This window comes from Cyrtonyx montezumae, unplaced genomic scaffold (assembly GCF_038088225.1).
Source record: "Cyrtonyx montezumae isolate F1298 unplaced genomic scaffold, pur_monq_1.0 scaffold_11, whole genome shotgun sequence".
Classification (NCBI taxonomy): domain Eukaryota; kingdom Metazoa; phylum Chordata; class Aves; order Galliformes; family Odontophoridae; genus Cyrtonyx; species Cyrtonyx montezumae.
In genome coordinates this window covers 14,787,240-14,800,705 of record NW_027071837.1, presented here as the reverse complement: position 1 = coordinate 14,800,705, position 13,466 = coordinate 14,787,240, and the positions used below count along the sequence as shown (strand labels likewise).

The 13,466-nt window shown below is 39.4% G+C and overlaps 1 protein-coding gene across 1 annotated transcript in view; it reads right to left on the bottom strand.

The window, feature by feature from the left end:
- Positions 1-13,466, bottom strand: part of TENM1 (teneurin transmembrane protein 1) — a 302,504-nt gene that overhangs the window by 121,986 nt on the left and 167,052 nt on the right. Inside the window, exon 5 of the mRNA XM_065729661.1 lies at positions 8,470-8,708. Coding sequence (XP_065585733.1) covers positions 8,470-8,708 — 239 coding nt within the window. The remainder of the gene's footprint in view (positions 1-8,469; positions 8,709-13,466) is intronic.

The window sequence follows — 13,466 nt, the reverse complement described above, 5'->3', positions numbered from 1 at the left end:
TGGGAAGTGCTGTTGTTTTTATAGTTTGTGCCAAAGCTTGGCAAGCTAGCAAAACTGTTTGTATGCATGTTTGACAGTCTGTTTCCTTCCTGAGAAACACCAACTGCATTGTAGAGATGATGGTCTCTGCCAGCATTGGACTCCTGAATTCTACTCTGTGGGAGATCACATGTGATGGTGGTAGTGCAACTTCATGGTAAAGAATCTTCAAGCCTGAATATTTTAACAACAAATCACATTGCTATGAAAATAAGATCTACCTGAATTAAACTAAATGATTATCACTGCAAAAAAGTGGCCCATCTTGCAATCTTAAAGTAAATCTGACTTCCATTACATCAGCTATTGAGTTGGTATGTATACAGACTACTGCTCTTGACAGATTACTTTTGGATCCAGCAACAAACAGGCCACATACCACAGTAAAACCATTCATTCTTAGGGCTACTTTGTTCAGAAGCTAACTGCAGGGACTTAGCAGACACAGAGCCTTGGCTTCCCTTTTTATTTTCTGTGATATTTTTATGTAGGGTAAACGTAACTTATACAAAGCCTCAGTTTCCTGCAACAAATGTGCATCATATTAAAAATACACAGGTATTTCACACAAAAAAATTTACAAATCTCTCTCACAAATCTCTTGAGAAGTAAGCATATACTGAATTCCATTAAGACACTCAAATTAACTTCTCTTTGAAGTCATTCTCTCTGATTTTTTTCCCCAGTATATCTCTTGATTTTACTGTTCCCCCTTTACAAGGAGAAGCATAGATAGTGATATGGAACTGAACAATGGGACATAACGTTATTCATCACAGCAAAAATCCATTTGTGAGAAGCACAACTATAGGTCCCACATGCAGTACACAGGTACGAAGCTCTACTCCACAGACCAAGCACCCCCTGACCAGTGCAGGACTGGGCTGAATAAAGAGGAGGGACATTTGTCTTCTGAGGAAGGTATCTGCCCTTTCCTCAAGGTTTAGTCTTCCAGACTGACGTTTATACAAACAGATCATAACTACAGCACTTCTGAGGGCTGGTTCTCACTAAACATCAAAACCCACTCATTACAACTAAAGATGCTTTAGTGTACACAGCTCAAGCTCCCTTAAATAAACAACCCTCAAGGTATGATGATTACACTGATACTATGGGAAATGAAAAAATGACTTTGGCTCTGACCACCTGGCATTCCAGAAAATTCCACCATCAGTTACCCTGTATTTTGCATCACTTAGGATGCCTCAGTTACCAGTGGGGTTCCTAAGACCACTGGGGGACTGTTATAGTTTCAAGCAAAACCAAAGTTTCAACCAGTAACCAAAGTGGAGGCTACTGTTAAGGTTCCATGTTATGTTTCCACTGTTATGCTTCTTAGCAGCCTCAGTATGCCTCACAGCTACAACATTTCTTCTTAAAGCTCCCAAGGGTTGCAGTGAGTCACCAGGAGAATCAATCCACAACATCCCCTCAATGAGGCTGAAATGAAATCCCTTGTCTGAAAACAAGAGTGCCAGTTCTGTCACTGCTGGCAGCAACTGCTCTTCTCTACCTGGCGTTCTTGAACATCCAGCTTGCTTTCTGCTTCCTTGATTCTTCCATCTTACTGCAAATCTCATCTGAAAAGACATTGTTTCTTGGCTTGCTTGAACTTCCAGTATACTCACCTTTCTACCATGACACTATCACTTGATGGTTTGCAATTTATGAGTTGCATTCTGCCACAAGCAGTACGCTGCTCTCACTGAGGTGACTTGGAGGCAGGCAAATACAACTGGTGGCAAATTCTGACCTTCTTTACATAATGTCTGGAGATAGAGCTTGTACAATGGATGCCAGCATACCTGCATTTTATTGAATGGTCCTGTTTAATTCAAAGTTCCAGATAAAACTGCAGTATAAGAGTGTACGTATGGTTCTTTTGTTTACGACATACATTATGGATGTTAGTCCAGATGCTAAATTTAGAGGCTTCTCTTTTCAGTGGAGCTAAAGAGAATGGAGGATACCAAGTGAACATGGTGAAACAAAGCTGCTTCCTCAGGCACCCAGCCCTGGCTGGGCTGCATGGCAGAGCTGCTCAGGGGCACTTGAAGTGACCTGTCCTGAATAGAGATGTTCTAATTGCATTGCGGAGCTTTTCTTGACTGATTCACTATACTTCTTAGGTAAAAAGTAATTTTTTTGTATAAAATAGATCTCTTGCAAGAAGAAGATAAATTAAAGACCTATACCTTCTAACCTACCTATAATTTTCCTTCCTAGAACAAGGACACAAAAGGATAATATGGCTTTACACTGTCTAAGGAATTTTCTCTATCTGGAAGCAGATCTCCAGTTACTTCACATGACTGCTGCAATTCAAACCAGTTGGTTTCTCTTTGGAACCAAAGCTTGGGGCTTTAGCCCTGATAGAAATGAGCAGGTTGATTGTTTTGTTCAACATTTAAACAAAACCAACTGATATTTCCAGATAAAGTAACTCAGTCTCTGTAATTCTGCAGCATATTTAAGTAAATATTCACAAATATATGATTTTTTTTCCTTCAGAACTCACTTTGTAAAGTGGATTAAACCACCATCTGCTATGAAGCCAGTGATCTAATTTAATTTATTCTTATCTACCTTCTGTGTAAGCACAGCTTGTCAACTCCTCTGCTACACGTTTGGCAGAATATGAATAGGAGCCTTGGCTGCAGTGCAAAACAGGCTCTCCGTAGTGAGGAGATGTCAGGAAAGTCCTGTGCAATAAGTACTTATCAGTCCCCAAGACAAACTTCAGAGGACAAAAATCCTGCAGACGTGAAGTCTCTCCAAATTGCTGACCTCTCCACTAAAGGCTTTTGTTTAACTTTCTGCTCTGTTTCCAGTTATTTTGGAAAATTCAGTAGATCATCCCCCTGAAGCCTTGTCTTCACAAGAGCTGTAGTGAAAAGTATCTCAGCAGCTGACTATCTTTCTGCACCTGCACTGACTGAGTGCCAGAAAAGTACTTATTTTCTGTAACTGCTAGCAGGTTCTGCTTATAAAACTGGATTTCACCATGGCATAAATCCATGTGGTGCATCAGTTCTCCAGCCTTGCAGCTGGGCACTGTAGAGGTGGACTGATGTGAAAATACCTGAATATAAACAAGAGTCAGCATCGGGGTTCTGATACCCCAGCCTACATAAGGGGAGTTCTTTTGCAAGTTCCCTTTGTAAATAAAACACTAGTGTCATTCTGCTCTAAACTAATATGAAAAATTGAGACTGTAGGTATCATTTTGAACTAAAGAAATACCACTTCAGGAGATGAGGATTTTTCCACATAGTTGCTCTATCTGTCTCTCAAGCAGTCTCCGTATTCTCGAGCAGTCTTCTCTTTATACACAACATATTTTCATACCTGAGAACAAAAACGCCCCCTGGCCTTCTGCAATTCTCCTGCTCAGAGGTATAATGACCAGCCTGGTTTCACTTTTCATTACTAAACCATCCATAAGTCTTAGGAACAAACAAAACCTAATCTTAGACAATAGTACAATGCTGTCAGGCTTCCTCCTCGGTGTACTTGAAGATTTGTGACAATATCAAGCTCATCAGCAGGATGTGGGCTGAGAGAGAGCAGAGGCCATGGTTTCCAGCTGCAAAACCCTGATGGACCTGTCTCAGCCAGAGTAATCTCACTGATGAGTTCAGCAGCATTACAAAGTTGCACACCTGCATCATGGCTTTTACTTAGAAAAAGGACCTTTTTACCTGAAGTGTTCAGCATCGTGCACAAAACCATGGCATGCTTCAATGTAAAATCTGTACATTAACCCCTTGAGCCTTTTCTGCATTATTTCTAGTCCTCAACATTAAGGATTCCTATCTTTCCCATTCTTTTACACTGTATAAAGCTACAAAACCAATATTATCAATTGAGATACATACATCCTCAAAATTTGGTCTAGCTGTTCCCAGTCCTGAAGCCATCACTCTGTCCTATACAACGCAAGAAGATGTAGGTAACAACAACAAACAGACAGTTTTTAATTTCCTCACCCCCTGTATGAATATAATTTAAGACCCAACACGCATCTCCACTGCATACTCAGAGATAATATCACAAGGAATAGGGATAACTTCATATTCATACTTGCGAATTCATTTGTATATAAAATAGTCATTTTGAAGTCAGGGATGGTTGCAGCTAAGAACATGGGTTCCAATTTCCAGAGGCACAGAACATTTGCATCTCCTGCTGAAATCAATGGGAACCGTAGGAGTTCAGCACCTTTAATCAATAGGACCAGTGATTTGCAAGTCCAAATCATCCACTGATAAAAACGTAGGGTATCATGGAAGAAAATTCCTATTTAATAATGGGCTAAAAATAACTGACTAGATGATCAGTCAAGTCATAAATATTGTATTGTCTTGAAAAAAATTGGCACGGGACTGAAAACTAGAGAAAAATAACGTATGCATCATTCTCTCTCTTGCATTTGCCTCGTATTGTCTTAAATGTTGCTTGATTTTCTTCTTTAATTAATGTTGGCTGCTTAGCCTTTTATTACAATGAGATTAAAAAAAAGGCTATTTAGTACATCACCCCACAAAGGTAACACATTTTCCATATTTATACCAACACAGGCCAATAGACGGACAGAGAGACTATTAATTGCACTGAATCAGACAGAGATGGCCTCATCTTTCATTTGATAATTAGGAATCTATCCCTAGTCTTTGGCCACCAATACGTGCAAAGAGTTTGCTAGATCTCATCTTACCAGATCTAAACACTGTTTGAAAAGCATTTTCCAATGCTATTAAATAAATCCCAGTTTTCTTTCCCACCCCTTTGGAAGGTGCCATCTGCAGAAGTACCTGAACCCACACGAGTGACACAGATCCAGCTCTGTTGATTGAAACACCCCATGGTAGATAAGTACACATCAACTCATAGCCAGAAATCACCCTTTTCTGTTTTACAATCAAAAACAGAAACCCTTTAAGGGAGATGCATTTCAATGATTTTCCCTTGAGAAGTCTGAATTTTTTCCATGTGAGCATTCATGTGTAGATTAGCATAAATCTTTAAAACACGCATAGCTTGTTAATACTGCAGACACAGCAGACTGCCCACTCCACGTTGCTATCTCATGACCAGATAACTGGTTTTCCATGGTCAGCCTTTCACTCCGCTGGCAACTTCATACTGCCATCACCTGTCCCATATGTGCTCTTGAGAGTGCCCCAGTGCCACCAAGTTGCACCTCAGTGTCAACTCCTGCCAGGTGACACTGCCTGACTGCCCTCCTCCTGGGCAAACTGCCTCAGTTTGGCATGGGCACATTGAAATTATATATGAAATTATAGGAGAAAAAATTTAAGTGTAATGCTTTCAGTAGAATATAATTCAAGACCTTTACTAAGACCAAACACTGCTGCATGAAATGGGCATTATTTGCAGTAGCTATTATAACTTTAAAACTTATTTACAGAAATTATTCCTGCTGAAGTGACAATGTCTTTTACTAGATATACTAAACGTTCTGCTTAAAAGTTTTCAATAGATCAGCTCTTGTACAACCACTTACAGGCTTCTATACATAATTTTCTTACTGTCCATGTAGCAGCCAGATTTATTTCAGCAAGCAACAAACAATAAGGAATTCTGACTTATAGGGCACCAATGGAAACAGAGACTTGTTTTTCCCAACTGACTAGTACCTCAGAACAGAGGAAACACTGAGGAAGTATTTGCTTTCAGGTAAATGCTTCTCTTTTGAGCCACACTGACAATAGGGAAAGGTTGTAAAATAGAAGAGGAAAAAGCATTTTGATACTTCATCTTTTGACTGAAATCACAGCTCAGAGCACACTGGTCTGTGCAGGTCTCAGTTCTTCACAACTACAGGAGCTTCTTGCAATATTTTTGGTCCGGAAAAAGCTCTGGATTTTCCAGGCCTTTGAGAACATTCCAACTGCAGGTTGAGATCTGAATTTGGTTTTGACAGCCACACGTAGCTGGGGCATCTATCAGCAGCGTGAGGTGCTAGAGAAAGCACGTTTAAGTTGATAAGGGGAAGAAAAATCTTAACCTTAAATTTTCATCTACGTAATTGGCCTGAAATTGCAGATCATTATCGTTTAGTGCAGACTATACTATAAAACATAATGTTGAAAATAAATTTGCCTTATTCTTCCAGTACCAAGCAGGGAGCAAATCTCAGGTATGTCAGACCATGGGAATACTATGAGTTCTGCTGTACAATTTGGTGCCGAGTCTGCAGTCATTGCTTGGCCCTAACTCCCCCTGACTTCAAGGAAATCCTTCTGGAGCAAGGACCAAGGGAGCTGACCCACTGTCAAGCATGGTGAGCAAAGGGAAGGTACCTGTTGCAGCAAATTTTAACCTCAGAGGTTGCATGCTGATTTCATATACTCATCTACTCCCATTTAAAACATCCACATTTAAATTCTTGATGTGGAATGCAAAATATGAAACCTTACATAGCAACTGAACTTTGAAAACAGTTCATATGCTGGTACTCATACCTAATCAAATGGAAAGAATTAAGGACAGATCATGAATGCATTTAAATTTACCATCCAGAAATGGGCAGCAGAATATTCATTTGGAGTAAACAAGCTAACACTCACATTTGCAGGAAAAACTTATGCAACCGAGAAAATACTTCTAGTGAAAATAAGAGCAAATAGTGGCATTTTGGAAAGTCTTTTAAGTTAGAATTTCTGGTTCAGAGAATTTCCAGTCCTCCAATCTGCAAAATGCTGGCGTAGGAGAAAGTGGGGTTTCCATTGCAAAAATGCCAGTTTTTTAACCTTAATTCCAATTCATGTTTTCCTAATTACATTTTTATGTCTAAAATATGACTAGAAATAACAATAATTTAAAAGCAATTCAAAGGTACGTTAATTTTACCCAACTCTGCCTAAATCAAGAAAACACATTACACTTTTATGTTACAAAGTTAAGAGAAAGACAATTCTAAAGGCAGTTCATATAGTTTTTGAGCACTTACAGCCTTCTCAGGCTAACGACTTACAGCAGAACATCTCAAGAAAGTTAAAAACTCTTCAGTGGCAGAGACTGTGGTCTAAGCAGGGATGAAACAGAGTGCTTCAGATAAAACAGAAGCAGTGTCGGTGAGATATATATGTAGCAAGCAGATGAGGCTGAGAAAATTATACAGCCAGTCCTAACTGAGGGCATATGTTCACCAGCTGTTATGTAAATCTGCAACTAATGTAGCTTACTAGATCCTCAGGTGCTTTCAAATAATCATACACCAGAAACGATCAAATCTGCTCTCCCATCTGCATTAAATCAGGATGTCAGGAAAAAAAAAACAACAAACCTTCCTGATGAGCAGCTCACAGAGAACAACAAGAACTTTGTCACTATGGGAATAAAGCTACAGTGGGAAACAGAAGTGACTGGAATTTTCATCACTGTCATTTTCATCACAGGGATGCTTATGGAGGGAATGCAGAAAACCAGTGGCTGCTTTTCTGTGTGAAGGTGTATCTCAGTATCTGTGCCACGTTTACCACGTATCGGCTTCCACGCAAACTCAGAATTGTTGCCACTCACACTATAAGATGGTGGGGATGTTCTGGCTCCTGCTCACCTGGAAACATTCGACAAAATGAATGTTTATGGTATTTTTAATTCAGAGTGAAAAAACATTACCAATAGTGTCCAGCCAAAATACTGTACAGTAAGAAAAACCTTTCCCTCTCATGGATGATTTTAATCACACTGACTCCAAGTCCTCCTTCAAAAAATACAAAAGGAAGGAGTTTCCAACTCCTGCCAATCTATCACGCTAATAAAATTGCAAAGTTAGTTACCAAAAATGAGTTTGGAGTTAAGTATGTGCACCTCAATCTATGTCACATTTTTCTCAAACACAAATTCAGTACAGACAGAAAAGTATGCAGAAATATGTAGAAAATATGTAGAAATTATGGTTTAAAACACTACAGTTTCAGAGCTAGTTGCAAGGTTAGTCAATAAATAAGTACTAAGAGGAAAATAGGAGAGATTGGAACAGATCGGATAAAAGAAATGAAATAAGGTAGCGTGCCAAAATACTGTTTAGAGTTGTGGATATCTGTTCAGAACAAACATTTAGGAGTAACAGTGCTGTAAGCCTTTATATGAAAATCAGATGTTTAATTTAAGAAAAAATATCACAGTAATTAAAACCAGTAGGAGTCCTCTGTTGGTATAAATATGTTATCCTGAATAATATTTCTTTCCTTATTAGGCAGTACTGAGGTTAACAACATAGTAAGTTAATGAGAATTTTGCATTCGACCTCTGGCCAACCTGGCATTTTGCTTGCCAGAATTCACCAAGCATGCGTGGCAAACGTTATTAGTAAAACACAGTTTGTATCAGGGTAAAAGCAAGCACAACAGAGCAGAAAAGGTAATGAACTCAGCATAGAAAAGAAGAGAGGCTTACCGATAACATAGGCCAGCAACAACGCCAGCGTAACCGTAATGGCAGTAGCACTCAAAGCAGTGCACTTCCAGTTGCAACACCTGTAAGGTTTGCTAAAAGTGAAGGCAGGTCTAGAAAAGGTGTTTCTAGGAAGAGGCCTAGGAGGTGGAGAGTAAACAGTATTGGATGTTAAAGGATAGTTCTGACTGGCTGCACTGAAGATAGCTGAAGACCCCGATCCGTGTTTAAATAGGAAATGCCTACAAAAAGAAGACAAAGAACCACATTGTCAAAACCATTTTGTGCTGTAAGGAGCAAAAGGCACTATCAAGCATTTCATGATAAATAGTTCATACATCTACAGAAAATACAAAAGACAGGAAAAGGTATAATGGAACATTCTGTGTTCTAGAAGCATAGGTGACTTTTTAATCACACAGCACGATTCCCAGCAGCTTGTCAACACAAACAAGATGAACACCTCCTGAGCTGCCAGCCTAGGAGCACAGAGCAGTGTGGGGACAGGTGAACCCATGGTGTCAGCCCCGTGCCATTGGCACAGCCATGCCTGGATGGGGACTTAGTCTGCAGCTCTGCCTGCAGACACACAGCTGTGCCTATCTCCCCAGGAGCATGCAGAAAGGGAAAAAGTCACCCCCAGTTTGAGTATTTGTGTTTATTGTGGATTCTCTCTGGAATATAGTCACCACAGGAAAAAAAAAAAGGAAAAGAAAAAGAAGTCTACTTAGTAGAAAATCAAAAGTGTAATAAATTTTGAAAGGCTTTAGTCTGCAAGTACAATTTCTCTAGTATTCTTAACTGAGCTATTCTGAGAGCAGTTTTTCATCAAACATTTTTGCTTATTATGGTGATTCTCATCATGCTAAGAAAGAATTCATTTGGAGGCCAATTTCAGCAAAGGCTGGAGGACTGATTGACTTCAAGACAAAATAGCAAGCATCTACATTAGCACAAAGAACAAGGAATGGAAATGGGCTGTGCAGCATGGAGCCTGGTGCAGAAACACAGGGAGGTTTCCTGTAGAAAGGTGGACAGCATTCAGGACTGGCAAATGCTCTCTAAGAGGATTAGGAAAGAGCGTTTAATTTTAAACCATAACTCAGAGTGTTGTGCACTCAGAAATTGTCGCACAAAGAGACCAATTCAGGTCTGATCACACCAAATATTCCTTTGAAAACATCAATGTTCTTTGGTCTTTCATTCCTTATATGAGTGATTAAACTTGGTGAGTGTGCTCCTTCCTGACAGAGGCACATGCAGCTCTCCTGCCATTCCCTAAGCAGCTTTGGGTGTGTGTTATCTCAGCTCTCTGCCTCAAGCAGAGGTGAAAAGTGAGGAGGGGTGACATGACACAGCTGGCGTAACAAGGACTGCCCCTGAGGTGCTGCTTCAGCCTGGGTCTCTGTAGCCCTTCTGTATAACCAGGTACATGACTTGTGTGTGCCAGAACTGAAGGACTGGCATCAGGCACTGGTATGCCTGCAAGCCAGAAGCCCCAGGCACACCTCTCAGCTTGAGACAGCTGGCCTGCACAGGACTGGCCCAGAGTCTTCCCAGTGACAGATGTAGCTTTACACCCACAGAAGAAGCAAGGTGCTTTTGGAAACGTGCATGGATCTACCAATCCATGCCGGTAGAAATCTTCTGCTACATTCACAGTGTGAAGTACATGGGATGAAACACTCAAGAGCATGAAACATGATTATAGTCTGACATTTGACTTCAAGAATATTGTAAATACATGTTCCTGAAAAGGTAATTGCTAAAAAGGTGTAATGACTATGATATTATGTATTTCCATTATAGCATTTTAAAAGAAAGGTTATGGTTCTCCAAAATGCCAGTTTATAAAAAATAAAAAGGTACTGCAGGGTACTTTTATCTGATAAAAAGCCCATTGTTCAGGCAGTTGCATAAAAAAAAGGAAGTAAACAAGGACAGTGGTTCCCCTGCACTCACAGTGCCTGTACGTGAGGATTCCTAGGATGAACCACCAGAAGGAAATGTGTTACTAACACTGAGTACCAGTTATTCTTGCTTCATACTTCTTGCACTTCTGAGCAGCACTCAGCCAACAAAAGGACAGCCGAGCTTGATGGAGCACAGCATCCAGAAGTTATACAAGGCTAACTCGAATTTCCTTCATTTTCTGTAGTTGTAGATATATATGCTAGGGACCTTATCTGATAGATGGCAATGCTCTGAACGTGGTAATGCCATCTATATTGAGTATTTCAGTTCAAAAACTCTAAATTCAAATAGAGGAACATAATAAATTCCAAGAAATAACACCACTGTCTGCAGGACTATATAGTTCTGTTTTGCTCCTATCATACCAACAGAATACAGCTGGTTATTTTGGTTTCAGTGCTTTGTTGTCACACATGAAAGCTTTTGCAAGTACATGAGGTCTTACTTTTTAGTCAGCACTTACAAGATATGTAATCACGGTGACCTGCAGTGGACAAGAACACTGCAGCAAAATTCAGCAATCCTAGTTATATTCTAGGGAGCTGACTCATCATATAAAGTATGAAGTGTGTTATTATACCATGCACATATATATATAAATATATATACATATGTATATAACAGCATATATGCATAAATATTACATACATTAACCAGATAACAGTAATTTCATTGCCTTACATTACTAAGAAATAATCTAAGGAAACCTACTTATGTGATACCTTTTCCTTCAATATTGGGGGGAAATTACTGCAAAATGGTCTGATATTGGCAGCACTGATTAAGCTTTAAGGTGCACAGCTGAAAGGTGTCAGAGAGAAAGGCAAGGAAATGCTGAACCAGAAGTTATAAAGCTATTAAGTTATTATTACACCTCTAATAGACTTGTAATCAATAGGCAGCAATATTTTCATTCTTTTGCACAAGGATCTACAAATGTGGCTTCACAGTCTGATGGTAAAATGCTGGTGTGCAGATGGATTTCTTAAATAGCAGAAAAGCAGACAGATGCTGGATCCAGCTCACACCCTTGTAGACAGATGACTCCACTGACACAGAGGAGAATTTACATAGCTCTAACTTGTTCAAATAAAACTGAGATTATGGTGTAAAGTGAGCTGCCAGTGAAATAATGTTGAGAAAATGTTAAAAAATCACAATTGTTTATGCATTTCATTTTTTGTAGAGAGTTTATTGAGTGCCCAAGGACACTTCGATAGAATTTGAAAAACACTGGTGGCACAAAGACAAATTTCCAAAGCTAGACTGCAACTACGTTCTCGTAAACTCAGATGACTCCTCATCTGTCTAAGCACATTGCTGCTCCCAAAGGTTGTTAAGACACGCTAAACTGTGGCTATCAATTCCATAAAATCAGGCTCTCTCTGAGGAGCAAAATAATAAAAATTGCAGTTCAAAAGTTTAGATGTGACTGCAGTCTGGCATGTGCTTCAATATTCGATCGAAGAGAAAAGCTAAAGCTTTTTTATTCTTTCTTTTTTTGGAGTTTTTTTTTTTTTTAACTTGACTGAAAACACATACACAAAAAACAGAGAATTTAAAAGAACATATGATATTACCACTCATTTTTAGCGGGGAAGTTCTAAAATGTTCACAAAAACATCAAAAACTTTCAAAACCAAGAAGATGATATTCTCATAAGAAGAGAAATAGAAGACATCATCTGCACCTATTCATGAAATAAAGTTGCCACGTCTGCCCATCTGTGTGTCCATTTGTTCACCTCCCCAAACGTAAAGCATCCATTCCTTGAATTCTTTCAATCAAAAGTAGCAGGAAGATTCTACCAAACTCTTAAAAGTCAACAACTTGATCTGGAGCCAAAGCCCCAGTGAGGTCCTGTCTGCAAACACAGTTCTTCGCTGCTGTGGTTCCCTAAGCAGGGCTGGCAGCAGCTGAACAACAGCTGGAGCTGAACTGCTGCTCTGACATGTTAGGAAAGTGGGGGGAGGAGGGGAGGGAGCTACTGTGCAGCTCAGGTAACATTCTGCATGCGATGTGGCCTCTCAGTCCTGATGCTCACAGGATAGCCCACTTTCTGGAAAGAAGCATCATCTAAGTGCTCTTGTTAAACCTTAAGCAGAATGGCATAGAACTCCAAGAGTTGATGGAAAAGAGCTCAAAGCTCCAAGAGCTCATGGAAAAATGATGAATTGTCAAGCATTTGGGAATGGAAGTTTACTTCTTCCTTTACACCCTTCCCTATCTGAATGCTTTGTTATGTATTATGTATTTCAAGCTTCTTACCTGGTAATCTGAGTCCTCCAAGAGCTACACATGAAGCAATATCCCACGTGAATTCACGGGGTGGTAATGATATTACAGAAACTAGATTAATCCCACACAGAATTCCTTAATTAAATTCGGAGAAAATATTTTTATATCCCAGTACTGCAGGAATGTCCCTCAACTGTGTCAAGGGCTTGATGCCACTTCTCGAAGTTCTATGCATTTTTCCTGTCCCTAGCACTTCTGGGCCTAGAAATTCACCTTCATTTGTATCTGTAACATAACATCCTTTCATTTTCCTTAACAATTACGTTTGCAAGAGAAGAAATGAAGAACAAGTACAGATTAGAAAAGCTATGGGATTTAAGAAAAACAAAAATGCAAGAAATCTTGCAATACCTTGGCCAAAAAATCAGTCTGCTTCTCCCCTGATTTAACCAAGTAGATACACATTTGTACCGGTACACATTACATATTAAAGAAACAGTTATTAAAAGCATAATAAATTGCTGCATAACTAAGTAGTGGTAGGAAAGCTAAGTCATCTTCAGTTCAGTGATATACATTGCTTCAACATCTCTCTGATGATGTTCTTTAGCTGTATTCAATTATGTTTTTGTAAAAGAAATATATATGTGGAATTATATATATATATATATATACATATGTATATGTAATATCTCTGCTTAAGGAGGCAACTGTAGCACCTTTGATTTAGAGGCCAGAAGAAGTGCAGGGGGCACAGCTGTTGATACATAAGAGTAATTCTCATTTTT